Source organism: Theropithecus gelada, chromosome X (assembly GCF_003255815.1).
Source record: "Theropithecus gelada isolate Dixy chromosome X, Tgel_1.0, whole genome shotgun sequence".
In the NCBI taxonomy this organism is placed as follows: Eukaryota; Metazoa; Chordata; class Mammalia; order Primates; family Cercopithecidae; genus Theropithecus; species Theropithecus gelada.
In genome coordinates, this window is record NC_037689.1 from 122,519,478 (window position 1) to 122,537,962 (window position 18,485).

The 18,485-nt window shown below is 36.4% G+C and overlaps 1 protein-coding gene across 3 annotated transcripts in view; it reads right to left on the minus strand.

The window, feature by feature from the left end:
- The window catches only part of TENM1 (teneurin transmembrane protein 1), a 605,674-nt gene extending 599,811 nt beyond the window's left edge, over positions 1-5,863 (minus strand). For all 3 annotated transcript variants that reach the window (XM_025372420.1, XM_025372421.1, XM_025372419.1), the window contains exon 1: positions 5,584-5,863. In XM_025372420.1, the coding sequence (XP_025228205.1) occupies positions 5,584-5,800 (217 nt within the window). In that variant the 5' untranslated portion in view covers positions 5,801-5,863. The remainder of the gene's footprint in view (positions 1-5,583) is intronic.
- Between the last annotated feature and the right edge of the window lie 12,622 nt (positions 5,864-18,485).

Here is an 18,485-nt window from a genome sequence, read left to right on the forward strand (position 1 = left end):
ATTTATATTTTCATTTTAAATACTAATTTCTTAGTTAATTGATGCCTCCCTTGGATGTGAGTCTGCTTGGGAACAATAGCTAGCCTGTGTGCCTCTAGGAAATCTTTCCCTGCTATTCAACCTGCCAAAAATCATATGAAATAAGCCTGCCTAGGGTTCATTCATCCTGTTAGCAAAGAATTGTGAATAATATTATATTAGTGTCCATCCCTTAATTCAAAAGCTTTTGAAAAATAAGAAATTCAGTTTTAGAGTCCAGCATTCCACATAAACATGGAGTAGGGTGCTGTTGTTTTGGAAAATAAAGATAATATGAACATATCTTCAGATGGTATAGAGTATTTTCTCTTATTAATACTTCTCAAAACAAGTGTTCAATTGGATAAAACATTAACTTTCCTAAAAAGTGGAAATAAGCAGACTCAGGAATATTTCACGGTAAATTATATAGCATATCATCTGTCCTTTTCTAATGATAATCAGAATGAAAAGGCGTTTAACCTCCTTATAAACGCTTGGTCACTGGAGGCTGACAAGGTTGTTGAAGAAAATGAAGGGAAACTAAACATTTTTTGAATTCCTAAATATCATCACTCTCATGATGGCAATCAATACTTATCACAACCTCCTGACATAGGTATGGAAGACAGTGTGGTATAGTGAAGAATGGGGGCTTTAGAGCCATAGACTTGATTTCTGATCCTAACTCTCACCTCTCCTTTAGCTGTGCAACCTCTGGCAAGTTATGTCTCTCCAAGTCTTAGTTATCTCATCTGTAAACTGGGGATAATAGCGCATACCTCATCCATCAGGTGTTTATGAGGAACAAATGTAAAGCACCTTGCAGAATGCTAGAATAGAATAGGTATAATTCCAAATTTATCATTATTATTATGATGATGGTGATGATGATGAAGTCAATTTTGCAGAAGAGAAAAACAGATTCAGAGCTGAAGTATCTCGCTTAAGTTTATATAGCTAGTAAACTTAAAAGGCATCTAGCACCATACCTGGCACCATAGCAGGTGCCAATCAACATTTTGCTTGCATTCCTCCTTCCTGATCTAAAACTCAATGATTTTTTGAGATCTTATTCCTTTAAAATAATGGGTTAGGCTCAACTTTACCTTGTTGATGCAAGATTCAACCACTGACATATATTTGCAAAAATTAAAAGCATTTTTTTCTGACTCATAGGTAGTAATACATGGATTAAGACAATAAAGAGGATTCCAGGTCTTGCAAAAAAGATAATTAGGCCTGCCATTTTGCCTAACATAGGACAAGTCATTTCTCCTTCAAAGGGGTACATATTTTCCCTCCTAGGTGTCCTACCGATTGGCAGTCAGTGGCAGATGAGGTACTGTTTCCAGACTTTTAGCTCCCAGATCTGTATACTTTATTTTATATAAGTCAGTGCACTGAAGGATGGTGCAGGCTAAAAATATAAATTGGTTCAAAATGTGTTTATGTCAGTTCATGGATGATAGATTCAGGTTTTTGTCCTTGGCCTTTTTCTAGTCTCAACCTTCTACACACTCTCCCTGGGTAATCTCATCCATCCCCCAGCATCTCTATTCTGAGACACTGATGAGCTCAAATCTACTTATAACGACAGCCCAGATCTGTTCTGAATCCTAGACACACATTTCCATTCGCTGATGGGAAAAGCTACCTGGATGTCATACCAGCATCTGAAACTTAACATGTCTAAAAAGAAACTCATCTTCTTCCCTTCCAAACCTGCTCCTCCTGCTGTGTTCCTTCTCTTGGTAAATTAATTACTATTCTCTCAGTTTCCCAAACTTAAAACTTTAGAGTCATCCTTGACTCTATTATTTCTTTCAACTTCAACCAGTAATCAATTATGAGGTTCTATCAATTTGAACACACTTATATCTCTTGAGTGTGTCTCTTCATCTCCACAGACATTGTTTGGACCTCTAACGTGATTCTTAGCTCTGGCCTAATTCAGTGGCCTCATAGATTTTTCTCCCTGCATCCCATTATTTCCAGTTGCAATCAATCTTCTACACTGCTGCCTACACTTCTACAATTCGCCTGTATACACTTCTTATCCTAAAAATTACAATTCATCATGAAATTCTCCACTAATTGAAAGCTTTCTTTTTCAATGCTTAAAGGAAATTTTAAAAAACTCCTAAATTGGGCATGTGAGACTTCACAATCTGGCTCCAACATACCTTGCTCTAGTCATATTGAATGTTTCACCATTACAGGCCTTCTTCAGAGCTTTATACTTTGCACTTGCTTATCTGCTTTCTAGGAATGTCCTTCTGGTAAACTTTTATTCAAATTTTAAGTTAGATCAATCAAATATCACCTTTCTATGTACTCTGATTCCTCTAAAGAAGTTAATTGTATCATTCTGTGTACTTCCACAGCACCTTTTTTTTTTTATCTGTAAAAGCACTTCATACATTTAATTGCAATAACGTGTTTTGAGTGTCTATTTTCTCCACTGCATTATAAGTTCCCTGCAAGCAGTCATCTCCATCCTCAGCATTGGCTTCAAGGTCTGACACATATTAATTGGTAAATAAAAGCTTATTGAATAAAAATAATCCATTGAAAGGAAGTTAGAATGACATCATGGAGACAAACTCCCCTCACCCCAAATTCCTTTTGATGAAACTGCACAGAGACAAAATCTGAGGCTGGCCAACTCTTTATACTGACTCAGCATAAAATTGCTTATGTTTTTAGAACTGTCACCAGAATGCATTCTTATTTCTACCCACAATATATTAGGTCAACCACTCTACATCCTAAACACACAACCCATAAATCACAATTGCAAAGTCATCTTCTGTAAAGATAAACTTACAGATAAGTATTTTAATGAGAACTAGGCATTTCCTAAAGCCAAAAACATTTCCATAGGAAATCATTTCCCAATTGTCAGGCAGAAGAAGAAAATTATTTTAGAACAAATTTACATGCTATTAACTGAAAAAAATAGGAAATATTAAAATGAATTCCTTGAAAAGAAAGATGTAAAACTTTTACCAATTATGTTAAGGGATGAAAATGAGTAATATAGTTAACATCACAAATATTTAATGTATATTTAAGTGTTAGAAAGAATATCTTAAATTTTGGCTCAATTTAAGGTTGTTTTTACAATGTAAGATTCCAGTACTAATTAGAGTACTGTAATTTTCATTTGTGATAATTGCATTTGACATGGCAATATTTAAAGAGTAGTTTTCAATGCATGATAAGCACTTACATTTCAGTTGTAGCAGCTAATTCCTTAAATGAAACAATTATAAAGCATATATTATATGCAAAGTTTTATGGAAAATAGAGATGTCTTGATCCCCATCTTCATTGAGTATACAGTCTAGGGAAATATATACAACCATAAGAAGAGGTTAAAAAGAGGCTGGGCGTGGTGGCTTATGCCTGTAATCCCAGCACTTTGGGAGGCTGAGGTGGGCAGATCACATGAGGCCAGAAGTTTGAGAACAGCCTGGCCAATATGGTGAAAACCCATCTCTACTAAAAATACAAAAACATTATCCAGGCATGGTGGCGCGTACCTGAAATCCCAGCTACTCAGGAGGCTGAGGCATGAGAATCACTTGAGCCTAGGAGGCAGAGGTTGCAGTAAGCCAAGATCATGCCACTGCATTCCAGCCTGGGCAACAGAGTGAGACTCTGTCAAAGAAAAAAAAAAAAAAAGGTAAAAAGAATGTATTCTCAAAGTTCACAGAGGAAGATCACCTACACAGTGAAACAGTGATGATGTTGGGGGTGATGGTGAGGCAATGATTTAGTGGGAAAGGATGCTTGTAAGCTAGGCCTTGAAAGACGGTTGAATATGCATAAAGAGAGATAGCAGCGAATTGTACACCAAGAAAGATGTAACAACACAGCAAAGGGATTGAAAAGGGATGGGGTGAGATCCCGGTAGACCAGTTAAGAAAGAAATAACAATCTAGGTTAGATATAATGAGAGTAATGATCATGAGAATGGAGAGGAGAAAACGGATTTGAGACATGTAGAGATTAACTCTGCTGGATGAAGAAACTGATTAGATACAGTAAGTATGTGTGGTTGACTGGGTGAATGGGAGCATCATTAACAGATGTAGGTGATACAAGGAAGATGAGTGGGATTAGGAATGTTAAGATGATTGCTTCTACTTTAGAAAGATTGGTTTAGAGGTGTCAGTGTATTATTCGTTTGGAAACGCCGGGGAGGTTAACTGAAAATTTAGGACTAGAGTTTAGGAAGGAGGTTAGGTCTGAAGATAAATATGTGAAGGTCACTCAAATAGATGTGATCATTGAAGCCATCTGAGTAAAATATTTCGGGGTTCAAGCAGTAATCTTCAATCTTGAGCAGGAATCAGAATCCCCTGGGGGTTTATTAAACCACAAATGGGTCCCACCCCCAGAGTTTCTGACTCAATATGTCTAGGGTGGGGCTGGAGAATTTACATTCTAAAAAAATTCTCAAGTTTTGCTGATGTTGTTAGTCAAGTCCATACTTGGAGGACCTAGAAAATTAAGTCTATTGCTTTTTTTCTCAGCATTAACTTATTCATAAAAAAAGATAACTTGTGTCATCCGGGCGCGGTGGCTCATGCCTATAATCCCAGCACATTCGGAGGCTGAGGCGGGTGGATCACGAGGTCAGGAGTTTGAGACCGGCCTGACCAACATGGTGAAACTCCATCTCTATTAAAAATACAAAATGTAGCTGAGCGTGGTGGGGCGCACCTGTAATCCCAGCTACTCAGGTGGCTGAGGCAGGAGAATTGCTTGAACTCGGGAGGTGGAAGTTGCAGTAAGCCGAGTTTGTGCCATTGCACTCCAGACTGGGCAATGGAGTGAGACTCTGTCTCAAAACAAGACAAAACAAAACAAAACAAAAAAACAAAAAACCTTGTGCCAACGTCAGTATCTTCTGCGTCATTAAAATAGTGTCTAACACAGTTTATCTATCAGTTGGAACAGGAAATCATATTTCTACTAGTTTTTTTTGTTAGAAACTGTCTTGTCAATCCATAACTGAGAAACTAAGGCTGCCCAAAGAATATGCTCCAAAATATGGCTATTGTAGGAAGGGTTCTAAAAAATTCTTACTTTCCTTTCAGTCTCGGCTGTGCAATGTTTCTACATTCTGGTAATAGACTTTCTGGAACCCTGTTTGGTGGTCTCCACTAACCTGCTAGCTTTGTCAGCATATTTATTTGAGACTTTTGTCCCATATAAGCAATGGCTTGAAAAGCACTTAGCTGTTTACTTTTCATCTTACTATAAATTATTTATCCTTCAGTGTATAAATGGCTATTTGTAGGATTAGACAAATTTTGAATGTTCTGATAAGAGGACTGCAGCATCCAAATTCATGCATAATCCGTAAAAAGCACATGTAACCTACAACCTCAGTTGAGTTGGCATATGAAATAGATTCTCCGAGCATATATAAGCTGTGCGAATTATTAACCAGTTAACATTAGCAAATTTATTTTTGAAACAAAAGTTTATGCACACAAGCATTCTCTAATGAGAAATAATATTAGTTATAAAGATCCAACAAAAACATACCTTGAGTAGATTTTTCTACTTCTTTCTTCTTTCTACTCTGGCTATTGTAATTCATCCTCAGCTCCTGGTTATACTCGTGCAGGGTTTCCCTGGAGTTGTATGACTGTCTTGGTTTTCTTCCATCTTCACTCTCATCAGAAGAACTGGTGTAAGCTAGATCCATTTCATGCTTGACTTTTGATAGAGGCTGGTAGGGTTTGCAGTCAGTTTGCTCCATCTCTGATTAAGCAAGCTCAGTTTCATGAAAAAAGGATGAGGAAGTCCTTTAATGCAAGCAGTCCTGGAAGAGAAAGGGAAAAACACAAGCCTTCTTAGATTTATCTTTTTGTGAGGAAATGCGTCTGGCAGATTCACAATTGGTCCTGATAATACTATCAAAGGAGAGAAGTAAAAGACAAACTAGATGACATGAAGCTAGCCGCAGGCAATAATAACACTCCGTCTTACATACATACATTGTCAAGCATTAAGGATTAAGCTGGAGGTTGCAGCATCAGAAAATACTGAAGGTAAAAGAGAGACAGCCTTCAAAAATATTTGTATTGGAATTCAAATAGAGGACAACGTTGTTCTGTGGTGTGTCTGTTTTTAATGTTAAAATCAGTGGTTAGATTAAAAAATGTTATCGGATTTGAAAGTGGTGAGGAATACAAAGATTAACCCAGCACATCCCACATTTGAAGTGAAAACTGGTAAGAGAACTACATTCAGAAAGAACACATTCTTGCCTCTGGTTTAATATTACATTTAAGACAGGGGCTCTGAGGAAGGGAAGGATTCTGAGTGAGAGAGCTCATGAAATAAAGTGTCCTTGAGGGGGACTGAACTCTTTGTGCTCATATTGTGGCTTTTGAGCCTCAGGCCTGCAGAGCATTTTTAATGAGTTAGGTAGTGGTAAATTTTTGTTCTTCATAGTACTGAGAGGATGTAAACAACACTTCTGGTGAGTATACTGGTACAGGAACAGCAGGATCTAAATCGGTTTTGGAAATAGCAATTTTAAACTTCATGATAAATCACCGAAAGAACCCCGTTTCCCCATAGAATGCCGAGCTAGGAGCCACTAAAGGTCTTAGGGCCAGTAGAAGCATTAACTGCTCTACTTAGCATGGAGAGATTTGAGAAGATCAAGTGTCATCTGAGATGTCAAAGTCCTCTGTAAAGTTACAAGCCCTATAAAAATGTTCTTATTTTCATTCTTTACATTATTTTATCATCACCATTTCAGTCCACTGCTGCAACTTTGCAACTTGGTCTTTTCATACAATGTTTAAAAATTTAGTTAGAAACCAATTAACTTTATGATTTTATTTTGCAGTGAAATTGACTCCTTTATTTTTCTTCAGCTCTTCATCATATGTGTTTTCAAAGAAATCTATAGACATCCAAATGGTGGCTCCTCTATCATATACACTATCTCATATTTTGGAATTCCTATTGCATTTATGGCAAGCACATAGAACACAGAAATCATTCAAAAAAGACTTTTAACTTTTCAAAGCATGATGTAGGCTGATTTTCTTTAAAAAAGGCTTATACATTTGACTGATATATGTTTTAAATGGTTCATATTGTTTTGTAGTATGAACAAAGTTTCACAAGTAAAGGTCTTCTTTTTCTAATCAAATGTTAAGGTCTTGAAGGCAGGATGTGAGTCTTAACGTCTTGTTATATCCCCCACACCGCTAAGCATTACTCTAGGCACACACGTAGTAGAAACTATTTAACTCCTGAACCTAAAACTGTCTATAGAGACACCTAGTTTGGTTTGAACTAATATGAGAGATGAGCATGCTTAAAGATAAAGCAGCAGATATGAATATATATATATATATGTATATATATGTGTGTGTGTATATACACACATACACACACACACACACACACACACACACACACACACACACACACATATATATATATATACACCAACGATTCAACAACAATCTAATCTCAAGCCAGTATACTGGCTTCATATACTGTCTACATACCCATAACTTCTCAGTTTATAGCTTCAGCATAGGTATTGACCCTGAGCCACAACTTTGAATATCCAACTGTCTACTCAATATCTGTACTTGATTGTCTAAAAGATACGTCAAACATAGTATGTTCAAAAGTGAGCTCTTAATTCCTACCCCTTCCCAAACCCAATCCTTCCATTGTCTTCTTTATATTGATATTAATAGATGGCCACAATGCTCTTCTGTTTGCTCAGGCCAAAGAACTTGAAGTCATTTTTGACTCCTGTCTTTCACAACCCACACGCAATCTGTCAGTAAACCCTGTTGGTCTTGCCTTTGATATTTATCCAGAATCCAACCAGATCTGTTCAATTTCCCACTACCACATCAGTTCAAGCCATCATATCCCTCCTGGATTATTGCAATTGTTTCCCAATTGGTTTCCTTCTTACACTACTGCCCTCCACACTGCAGCCAGAATAAAACTTTAAAATTTAAGTCGTATCACATCTCACCTTTGCTCAGAAGCATGTACCTTACTCTACCTTTGCTCATGTATCCTAGCTGCACTAACCCTGTTGCTGTTTGTGAAAACACCAGGCATATTTGTGCTTCACAGCCTTTGCAACCTCCCATCAAAAAATACCAAAAAATGGTACATCTCATCTTTCTGCTTGTCTTTCAAAGAACTTATTACCAAATTACACACTATGTATTTTACTTATTTGTTTATCATCTGCCATCTGTCTCTCCCCACTAAAACATAAGCTCCATGAAGGGAGGGATTTTTATCTCTTCTATTCATTGCTATATCATTCAGAAAAAGCATAGTGCCTTGCATGTAGTAGATACTTGGTCAATACATGTTGAATGAATAAATAAACAATTGTTGAAAACTCTCAAGAGGGGCTGGAGAGAATGTGAAAATGTATAAGCCATAGTCTCTGCCCCTGAGAAACTCACAGCTTAATATATACAATAAGTGAACAACCCTACTACAAAGCAGAATGAAGTGGCTCTTACAGGCAAAAGACAAAAACAGTAATGTATGAGCACTAAAGATGAAAATATTGGAAAAGGATTGCACTTGATTCAGCTAGTTGTCACCACAACCACTGAAATTCCATTGAGCATCTATAACGCTAGTTTTAATCTTTCTTCTTAGGTTTCCATAACATGATCTTCAGGAGATGCTATGGAAACCTAAGAAGAAAGGTGAACAGTTGTCTGACTTTGCTACAAACAGTGCAAATTGAGAACCGTACCAATAGCAGGCTTCCAGAGATGTAGTTTTGCAGCCAGGGATTAGGCTTTCACCCAGAAAAGGAGGCATCTATAAAATTCACCTAACGTCTAAATGGGTCTTTCCTTTCTACAAATGCCACAGCTTCCCCAGTCCATCCCATATCCAGCCATGTTTCTTCTTCACATGGAACACTGATGATTCACACAGCTTTAATCTAGCCCCGAGAGCTTTCTCAAGCTATGTACACCTATTTCAACTGTAAAGTGGGCAGCTTTACTCAGAGGTCCCTTAGTTATGGCAAGTCAGTATTTCCTTCCTCCCAAAACGTGTTCATCTTCTCAAACTTCCCCATCTCTGTTAATAGCCACATTAGGAGTTCAAGTCAGAAACCTAGAACTTACCACTCCTCCATCCACAAAAGCATCTACCTCATTGCTAGGTCGCATTGCAATCTACAGTCTCTCTCTTCCTTTTCATCCCAGTTGCCACTGCTTTAGCTAAGTCCCTCATCAGTTCTGCCTGAACTGTAGACATTCCTTCCCCCATACCCTTCCTGCTCCAACCCATTCTGCACACTGCCACTAGGGTCAATGTAAAGTTCTTCAGTGGCTGTGAGAGCCGAACTATAAAAGGAATGTATTAGTGGACTAGATACTGGAAACAGGAGAAAATAAATTTGACAAGGGTAGTTGCATTATTAAAAATATACAAAGAGTGTCTCAAATTTCTAAGCTGCTCAAGAATACTAAATACTCAAAGTAGAGTTTAGGTAAATAAAAATGGTTGCTGAGTGGGATAAAATATATATACAGAAACTTTGAAAAACTTGCTCAGTTTTTCTGTTAATGTAAAACAACACCAAAAAATGAAATCTATTAATTAAAATGCAAAAATAAAATTAAAAGGTAAAAATAATTCACCGAACTTCATTTCAACCAATTCATTTCAACTTAAGCTTCATTAACTTAACTTCATTTCAACTTAAGCTTCAGTTGATTATGAATCTCCACTAATCTTAATGCCACTCAAACCTGATGATTTAAATTAAAAAATGAAAAATGTCCCACTTTGAATGCTGAATGTTGTGTTTTGGCAAATATGATTTATCACGTTAAAATCACCCTTATTTTTATGTATGGAAACTGAGACATTCTCTTTTCCCTCCATAGGTTTATTTGCAACCAGAGAGAGAGAGAGAGAGAGAGAGAGAGACACTTTCCTATAGCCATTTGGAAACTCTTTCAAATATCTAATCATAGCTATTCATAGCCATGAATCAGCTAGGAATGTCATATCTATTCAAGGTTATTAAGTGTCCTTGGAAGCAATCTTCCTTCAAACCACAAAAGTGGTATAAACCAAGAGAAAATAATCCTTTCCTGCTCCTTGACACTCAACGATAACTTTTTGTCCTAAAATTTGTGTCAGTGGACCCAGGTGACAAGAAAAACTTTCCAGGTCTCTCTAAGCATGTGATATGGAGGTGCACACAATTCTGTGTGCCTAGAGTTGTGAAATAGTAACTGTCATATTTGTCAAAGGCTTGAGAAACAGAGTTTGAATTCACCAATAAATAACTCATTTTTTTCAAAATAAAAAAGTAGAAAACATTAAGAAAAAGATTAAAATTTTAAATCCACCAAAGGTTGAAAGCATAATAATTCTAAAAGAATGTTGTTCCAAATACTCTATGGTAAAGTATAGGTTCATATTTGCTTAATTGACTTTTTCATTCAGTGCCCATCATGGCATCCTGGGGGTCCACTGTCAAGTAAATGTTATTTAGACATGTTGATGAAACTGTCAACTTACAGAAAAATCAAATATACATATAACGTTATTCACACCCAAATAATATCATTTCTGTATTATTTTGATAATGATAAACTCGAAGACAAAGCAAATGTGTATGGAAAACACATGCTGCTATGGAACAGAGTGCAAAACAAAGAAGTCAATTATTGTTTCTACTGCAGAAGATACCTTCAGATAGTTCACAAAGTATGAATTCCAATGTCACTACCTGTGGCTTGCTCTTGTACTTTAAACTCTCTACTTGCTAACAAGACAAACTCTAAGTGACTTTAGAAGAGAGCCATGGAGACTTATGTTCATTTGTTTAGTCACTGTAAGGTTAGGGAGAGACAACTTAGTATGTGGAAATAATTCACCTTCAAGTGACAGAATTATCACAATAAAAGTAACAGCAGCAGCAGCTGCAGCAGTTAATTCATAAAGCAGTTATCAGGTACCAGGTGCCATATTAGTGCTTTTATTACATTAACTCGTTTAATTCTTACAGCACCCTGTGAGGTAGGTACTGTTTTTAATCCCCATTTTGCAGATAAAGAAAACCAAGGAACAGAGAAGTTAAGTTACTTGCCAAAGTCACACATGTAGTAAATAGCAGGACTGAGATTTCAATTCCTACAGTCTGTCTCCAATGGCCCCACTCTTAACCACTCGTCTACATCGCTCTTCAGAACATGTGGCAGAATGACTTTAGGCAAATCACCTCCCCTCTCTCAAGGCATTCTTTTTCTAAATGTAAAATAAGGAGATTGGATTATCTCAAAGAACTCTTCCAACTCTAAAATTCTACAATTGTATATGAAATATGAAGGGAAGTTTAGATTGATTTGCAAAATGTAAAATGATGAGTATAAAGGCCATGTTTACATTATTTATCATTCCTTCTCCTCTTTCCTTTTTTCTTTTCTCCTCCTCTCCCTATCCCTAGCCTTCTCACACACACTCCAATCTACTGTAGCGTAGTTGAACTAAAATATCGTTTTGAATCCGTGGACCTGAGTATATATCTATTTACTGAGGATAATCTTTCCTCCATTATCCTTTTATGTTCTTTCCATTTCTCATTCTTAATCAATACATTGCCCTCTCAAAATGGGAACCTGTTCCTGGTTTACCCTCAGAAAATACAGTCTGGTCCTACTCACAGCAGCTGCTTATAGTTTGGAACTTCCACCAAATAGTCTCACTCCACCTCAGAAAAATAAATTAAAGGGTACATAGAATATTGCCTAAGGATACCAGGCCTTCTTAGCACAATGGATAGAGGAAATGAGGCCACACAGTGCCTGGGGAATAGCTAGCAAAGGATAGTACTCTTTGGAATTATTACAATAATTTTTCCTCAATAAGGACCTGTTACATTAATGCAGATTGACTGATTCAGAAAACACTGGATTTAAGAAACTCTTAAAAGAAAGGTGAAATTCTGACTGGTTCTCCTCTTACCTTTCTTTGTTTTTCTAAGGAAGCACTTGAGAAGTGAACTGCTGTGGGTGTGAGAAAATAAAAGCTGTAAAAGTACATAATCACCTAATCTCCCCCATAATCCTACCAGCCTGTAAGAGTGACTGCTGTCATTCTGGTCCATTTCCCTCCAGTCATAATATGCACACAAATTTCTTCATGTTGCTTCCTTCACTCTTCATGATTTTTTGCATGTTTCTACGCAGTATCTATAACACTCATTTTTAGTGGCTGGGTAGAATGAAGGCACAATAATTTACATATGCGTTCCCCAATTGTTGGATATATACACTCCTCCCTCACCATTTACAAGTATTATAACTGAAGCCATATAAAGATACCATGAACATCTTCAATTTTTTTTTTAAATTATTTCCTCAGGGTAAATTCCAAGAAGTCGAATTAATGAGCCAAAAGGTTTGAACATTTTTGTGGCTGTAGGGGATTGTAATGATTTACACTGTCATTAGCAATGTGTGGGAACACTCTCTTCTTTCATTGTACCCTTGTCAACTTTGAGTATTATTTTTTAATGTCTATTTAAAATAAGTAAATTAATGGTGCTTTCTTTTAGTTTGAATTTCCTTATTACTGAGGCTGAATACTTTTTCTGTATGTGTTTGCTAGTTATATTTCCTTTCTTATTAACTGTCTATTTATGGGGCTTTTTCACATTTACCTATTGAGAACCTGAGTTTAAAAAAAATTGAATCGGGCTGGGCGTGGTGGCTCACACCTGTAATCCCAGCACTTTGAAAGGCCTAGGCGGGCAGATCACGAGATCAGGAGTAGGAGAACAGCCTGGCCAACATGGTGAAACCCCATCTGTACTAAAAACACAAAAATTAGCCAGGTGTCTTGGTGGGCTCCTGTAATCCCAGCTACTCGGGATGCTGAGGCAGGAGAATTGCTTGAATCCAGGAGGCATAGGTTGCAGTGAGATGAGATCATGCCACTGCACTCCAGCCTAGGTGACAGAGCAAGACTCTATCTTGAAAAAAAAAATTAAATCATATTGATGCCATAAAACAAATATATTAACCTTTTATCCGTAGTATTTGTTGAAACTATCTTTCACAGTCTGTTGGCCATTTTCATTTTTGTTCTTTTTGTTGATGAATGTTACTCTAAAAGGAAAACATGGTCACCAACTGGACATAAACAAGTTGCTTTAGAAAAATATGACAAAACTTTATAAAACCAAGAGTTTTTCCAAAAACAATTTTAATCTAATTATTCAGTGGCTGCTTGATTGACTTCATTTGGTTAGTCAGAAAATGAATTATAGTTTGATTGAATTCTAACACTGAAAAAGAACACATCAGTTTGTGTGATGACAGCTTACATAGGCATATAAAGCTTAAAGGACTAGTCTGATTTTGTCATGGAATTGGTCAGATATTTTGGTTTCACATGGATACAGCCACAACATTTTAGTAAATTAAAAGAGAAATAAATCACTGTTTTTTAGGAGATAGGCTGAGAATTTTATGTACTGAATATGGAACTTCTTCTCCAGAAAATGATGGCTTTCAAAGTAGACTGCTTGCGTGGTACATAGATATTCTATTATGTCAAAGAGATAACACTCAAGAGTTGAACTGAAATTGTTTAGTGCTATCTTAGTTTGTTTTGTGTTGATACAACAGAATACCTGAGACGGGCTAATTTATAAAGAAAAGAGATTTATTTCTTACAGTTCTGGACATTGGAAAGTCAAGTCAAGGTGATACAACTAGTTAGGGCTTTCTTGCTGTGTCAATTCATGATAGAAGTAGGAAAGCAAGAAAGCCATCTTGAGTTAATTTTTGTATATGGTGTAAGGAAGGGGTCCAGTTTCAGTTTTCTGCCTATGGCTAGCCAGTTTTCCCAACACCATTTATTAAATAGGGAATCCTTTCCCCACTGCTTGTTTTTGTCAGGTTTGTCAAAGATAAGATGGTTGTAGATGTGTGGCATTATTTTTGAGATCTCTATTCTGTTCCAGTGGTCTATATATTTGTTTTGGTACCAGTACCATGCTGTTTTGGTTACTGTAGCCTTGTAGTATAGTTTGAAGTCAGGTAGCATGATGCCTCCAGCTTTATTCTTTTTGCTTAGGATTGTCTTGGCTATACGGGCTATTTTTTGGTTTCAAAAGAAATTTAAAGTAGTTTTTTCTAATTCTGTGAAGAAAGTCAATAGTAGCTTGATGGGGATAGAATTGAATCTCTAAATTACTTTGGGCAGTATGGCCATTTTCACAATATTGATTCTTCCTATCCATGAGCATGGAATGTTTTTCCATTTGTTTGTGTCCTCTCTTATTTCCTTGCAGTGGTTTGTAGTTCTCCTAGAAGAGGTCCTTCACATCCCTTACAAGTTGTATTCCTAGGTATTTTATTCTCTTTGTAGCAATCGTGAATGGGAGTTCACTCATGATTTGTCTCACTGTCTATTATTGGCATATAGGAATGCCTGTGATTTTTGCACATTGATTCTGTATCCTGAAACTTTGCTGAAGTTGTTTATCATACAAAAGGATGAGTTCATGTCCTTTGCAGGGACATGGATGAGGCTGGAAACCATCATTCTCAGCAAACTAACACAGGAACAGATAACCAAACACCGCATGTTCTCACTCATAAGTGAGAATTGAACAATGAGAACACATGGACACAGGGAGGGGAACATCACACACCAGTGCCTGTCGGCGGGGGTGGGAGACAAGGGGGGGAAATACCTGATGTAGATGACGAGTTGATGGGTGCAGCAAACCACCATGGCACATGTATACCTATGTAACAAACCTGCACATTCTGCACATGTATCCCAGAACTTAAAGTATTATAATAATAATAATAATAATAACAAAAAGCAAGAAAGCATAAGAGAGCAAGAAGGCATCAAAGTTGATTTTACAACAGACCCACTCTCTTGATAATGAACCCACGCTCATCATAATGTCATGAATCCATTCATGGTAGCAGAGCCCTCATTTCCTACTCACCTGTTACACTGTTACATTGGACATTAAGTTTCCAACACATAAACTTTGGGGGACACATTCAAACCATAACAATGGCATTAGTTTACATGTATTTGTTTAATCTACTTGTTCTATTAACATTTTAAAAATCTTACAGTGGAAGAATAAAAGGTCCATCCTGCAAAAATATTCCTTCAAAACTAATTTGATTGAATCACAAAAACACCTGCAGTCCATATCCTCAAGGTGCTTTGGCAGGCTCTTTAGGACACTTTAAAAGAGAAAAATAGAAGTTGCTTAATTCTACAATTAAATAGCAATGATCTCACATCTCTTTTTGTAGATTCTTGATTTTTCTGAATGGATGTGTCTTTATTTTTCTCATTATTTTTGTTAAAGCCTCAAAACTTTTTATGGACACCAATGTTGGATCACATGAGACAAGTGGAGAGGGTGAAGAATTAGTGAATGGAAAAGTTGGTGGTGCCACTAAACTCCATAAAGAAACTCTAACACAAATTATTTTGGAAGCTTACTCTCATTTAGTATTTACCATTGCTGCTTAGGGAATCTTGACTCCAAATCTACTCCATAGATACCACACACACACGTCTGAACACAATTCTCAGGGACTGACACTATATATATAATGGTTTTGAAGATTTATTGAGTATTTCACATGATCCCATTAGATAAATGACAACAGCTTAGTGCCTCCCAAAATGAAGGCCCAGGAACTCTGGTTTATATCTCAAATTCATTGAAGCAGAACTTTTTTGTAACTGTGTAAATACCTAGCATATTTTTATCCCTTAGTAATTTGCAAATAATATACAATTCTGAGTTGCAGTAATAACTATCTCCAACACACCCTTTCTTTTGAAACTCCAGCACCTTCTAAAGTAATTTCAAATTATCTTTTTCTTATTACTTCTCAATATCCTTTGTGGTGGATTATGTAGATCACCTAAACACTTCATATAGGAAACAATCTTAAAGGAAATTGAAGGTAACTCGATGTATAAAAGCTTTTTTACTCTTTAGAGAAGAACAATAGCTGCTTATTTCCACAAATAAACAATCAAATTCAATTCATTTTTCTACAATGAAATCCACTGGGGTTTTGTAAATTTTATAGTAATTTTAGCATTAAAGTACTTATCCAAAATGTAGTATCAAATCTAATACAGTATCTTGAAAAGTAATAGGCTTTAAATATGGCATTATACAACCGAAGATATAACTTTATTCTAGAGTTTCCAAATAGCAAGTATTAATCTTAGCTTTCTACTGCCATTCATCTTCAGCATTAGTTTAGTGAAAGCACTGTATCAGTAACCTCCTCAAGTTTCATGTATAACAACTAGAAGCAGTAGCATTTCTACTGCTTACTACTGGAGACTCATTTTCAATTATGCTAAAGATTAGACTGAAAAGGAGCTAATCAAATTAACATAACATATTCAACAAAGATACAGACCCTTTAGTGACTTAATTGCAGAGGTGGATACAGCAGTTAATAATGATTGTCGGGACTTGTACTAAATATTTTGCTGTGGGGGGCAAATGATAACTATGCCAAAGGCAGCAGACTGTATTAGAAATATCTGTATATAAGGGTTCTAAAAGGAGGCTCTAGACCCAACTTTATGACAAAATAGTGTTCCTTTATTTCGTATCTATAAAGTGGGGAAATACCTAATATCATTATTGTGAATCTCACAGGGTTGTCATGGCTAGCGCATGAGAATAATTAGACTGAAAGTTTTAAAAAATACGAGTACCAGAGGAAAGCTTCTGGTACAGGTTGAACTTATCAGCTTTCTTAAATACTACTACAAATAATAATTATTAATATTATTTAATACTATACTTAGTTAATAATAATAACTAATCATTATTTTTATCAGAATTAAAAGTACTAGAAAGAAGATACAGGCACTCTTTTAAGCAACTTTCACCCATAATCACATTTAATCCTCAAAAATCTTATAATGAGATATGTTTCCTCATTTTACAGATGAGGAAACAGAAGCACAGAGAGGTTAACTGTTTCACCAAGATCACACAGCTAGTGGAGCTAGAATTCAAATCCAAAAGGTCTGGCTCCAGAGCCTGTACTCTTAATTTCTTTGCTATTTGGCAGTCACAGAATCTCTGAAATAAGGTTCAAAGGAAGCTGCTGGAATCAGTGTAGGAAACTCAGGTAAGACTTTCAGGTGCAGCTTGGAAAGATACTAAGAAGACTTTAGATCCTACAGAGCATCTGAAAAAGTATTTGGCCTTGCTTATGTAACAAAGAAAATAAGCTTCTTGGGCAAGAATGGCACAATGAGGCCCAGAAAAAAGGGAATCCATATCCAGTTTCATTCATAGCATCCTAAGATCCTAAGATGCTATGAATGAAACCAGAAAAACTATAAAGACATGGCTGCTCTGCAAGATTATTAGGTGTCAGTCTATAACATAATTCCCCCCACCTACCCTGTTTCTCACTTACTACATAACCAGATGAAAGAGGGCTAGAATTGACTTGATGTTGTTGGGTCAATGTGTAATCAGTTTGTTACAGATCTCTGCACAATTCCAGGCCACAAGCAGGAAATTTGCTGACTTCCTCAGCCTCCCTACAAGCAAATATTTAGGAAGAACATAGCACAAATAGAACTGTAATTTTCTCCTTTGTGATTCCCTCTTCTAATATCCATATTTTCATATTCACCTACAAGAGTAATACAATGTAATTGCAAATGGGTTGCTACCATAGAGAGTAGGGTTGGCATAATGTAGCAGAAAGGGCATTGAACTTGGAGTCAGGAAGTCTGAGCTTGGGCCCATTGTGTCATATACTGTATGACATTGGATAAATCAGTTAACCTCCCTTCCTTTTTCATACTAAAGATTAAATGCCTTTTTTCCCTCAGAGTGCTGGCAGGTGACTCAAAAGAATACACATGAAAAAGCCATGAAAACTGGAAGGCATTTTATACAATTATGATTACTAATACCTGTTGTGATTTTAAATGTATCAAAACTAGGCTGTCTGTTGTTTTTGAGAAAAATATCATTCAGGGAGTCAGTTTATGCCAGATGTTGTGGGCCACACCAGAATAACTAAGTGCTAGATCAAATTACTGACTTTGTTGCTTTGTTTTTGTTGTTGATTTGTTTACTATTTCTTTTTTCAAATAGCATTATTGAGTTTAATTTTCATAAATACAATTCACCCATTTTAAGTGTAAAATTCAATGATTTGGGGTCCACTTACAGAGTTGTGAAACTGTTACCACCATCCATATTTAAAACATTTCCATCACCCTAAAAATAATTCCTAAATCTAGTAAGCAGTCATTCCCAGTATCCCTTCTTTCCCAACCCCTGGCGACCACTAATCTACTTTCTGTCTCTATGGTCTGCCTGTTATGGACATTTTCTGTAAATTAAATTA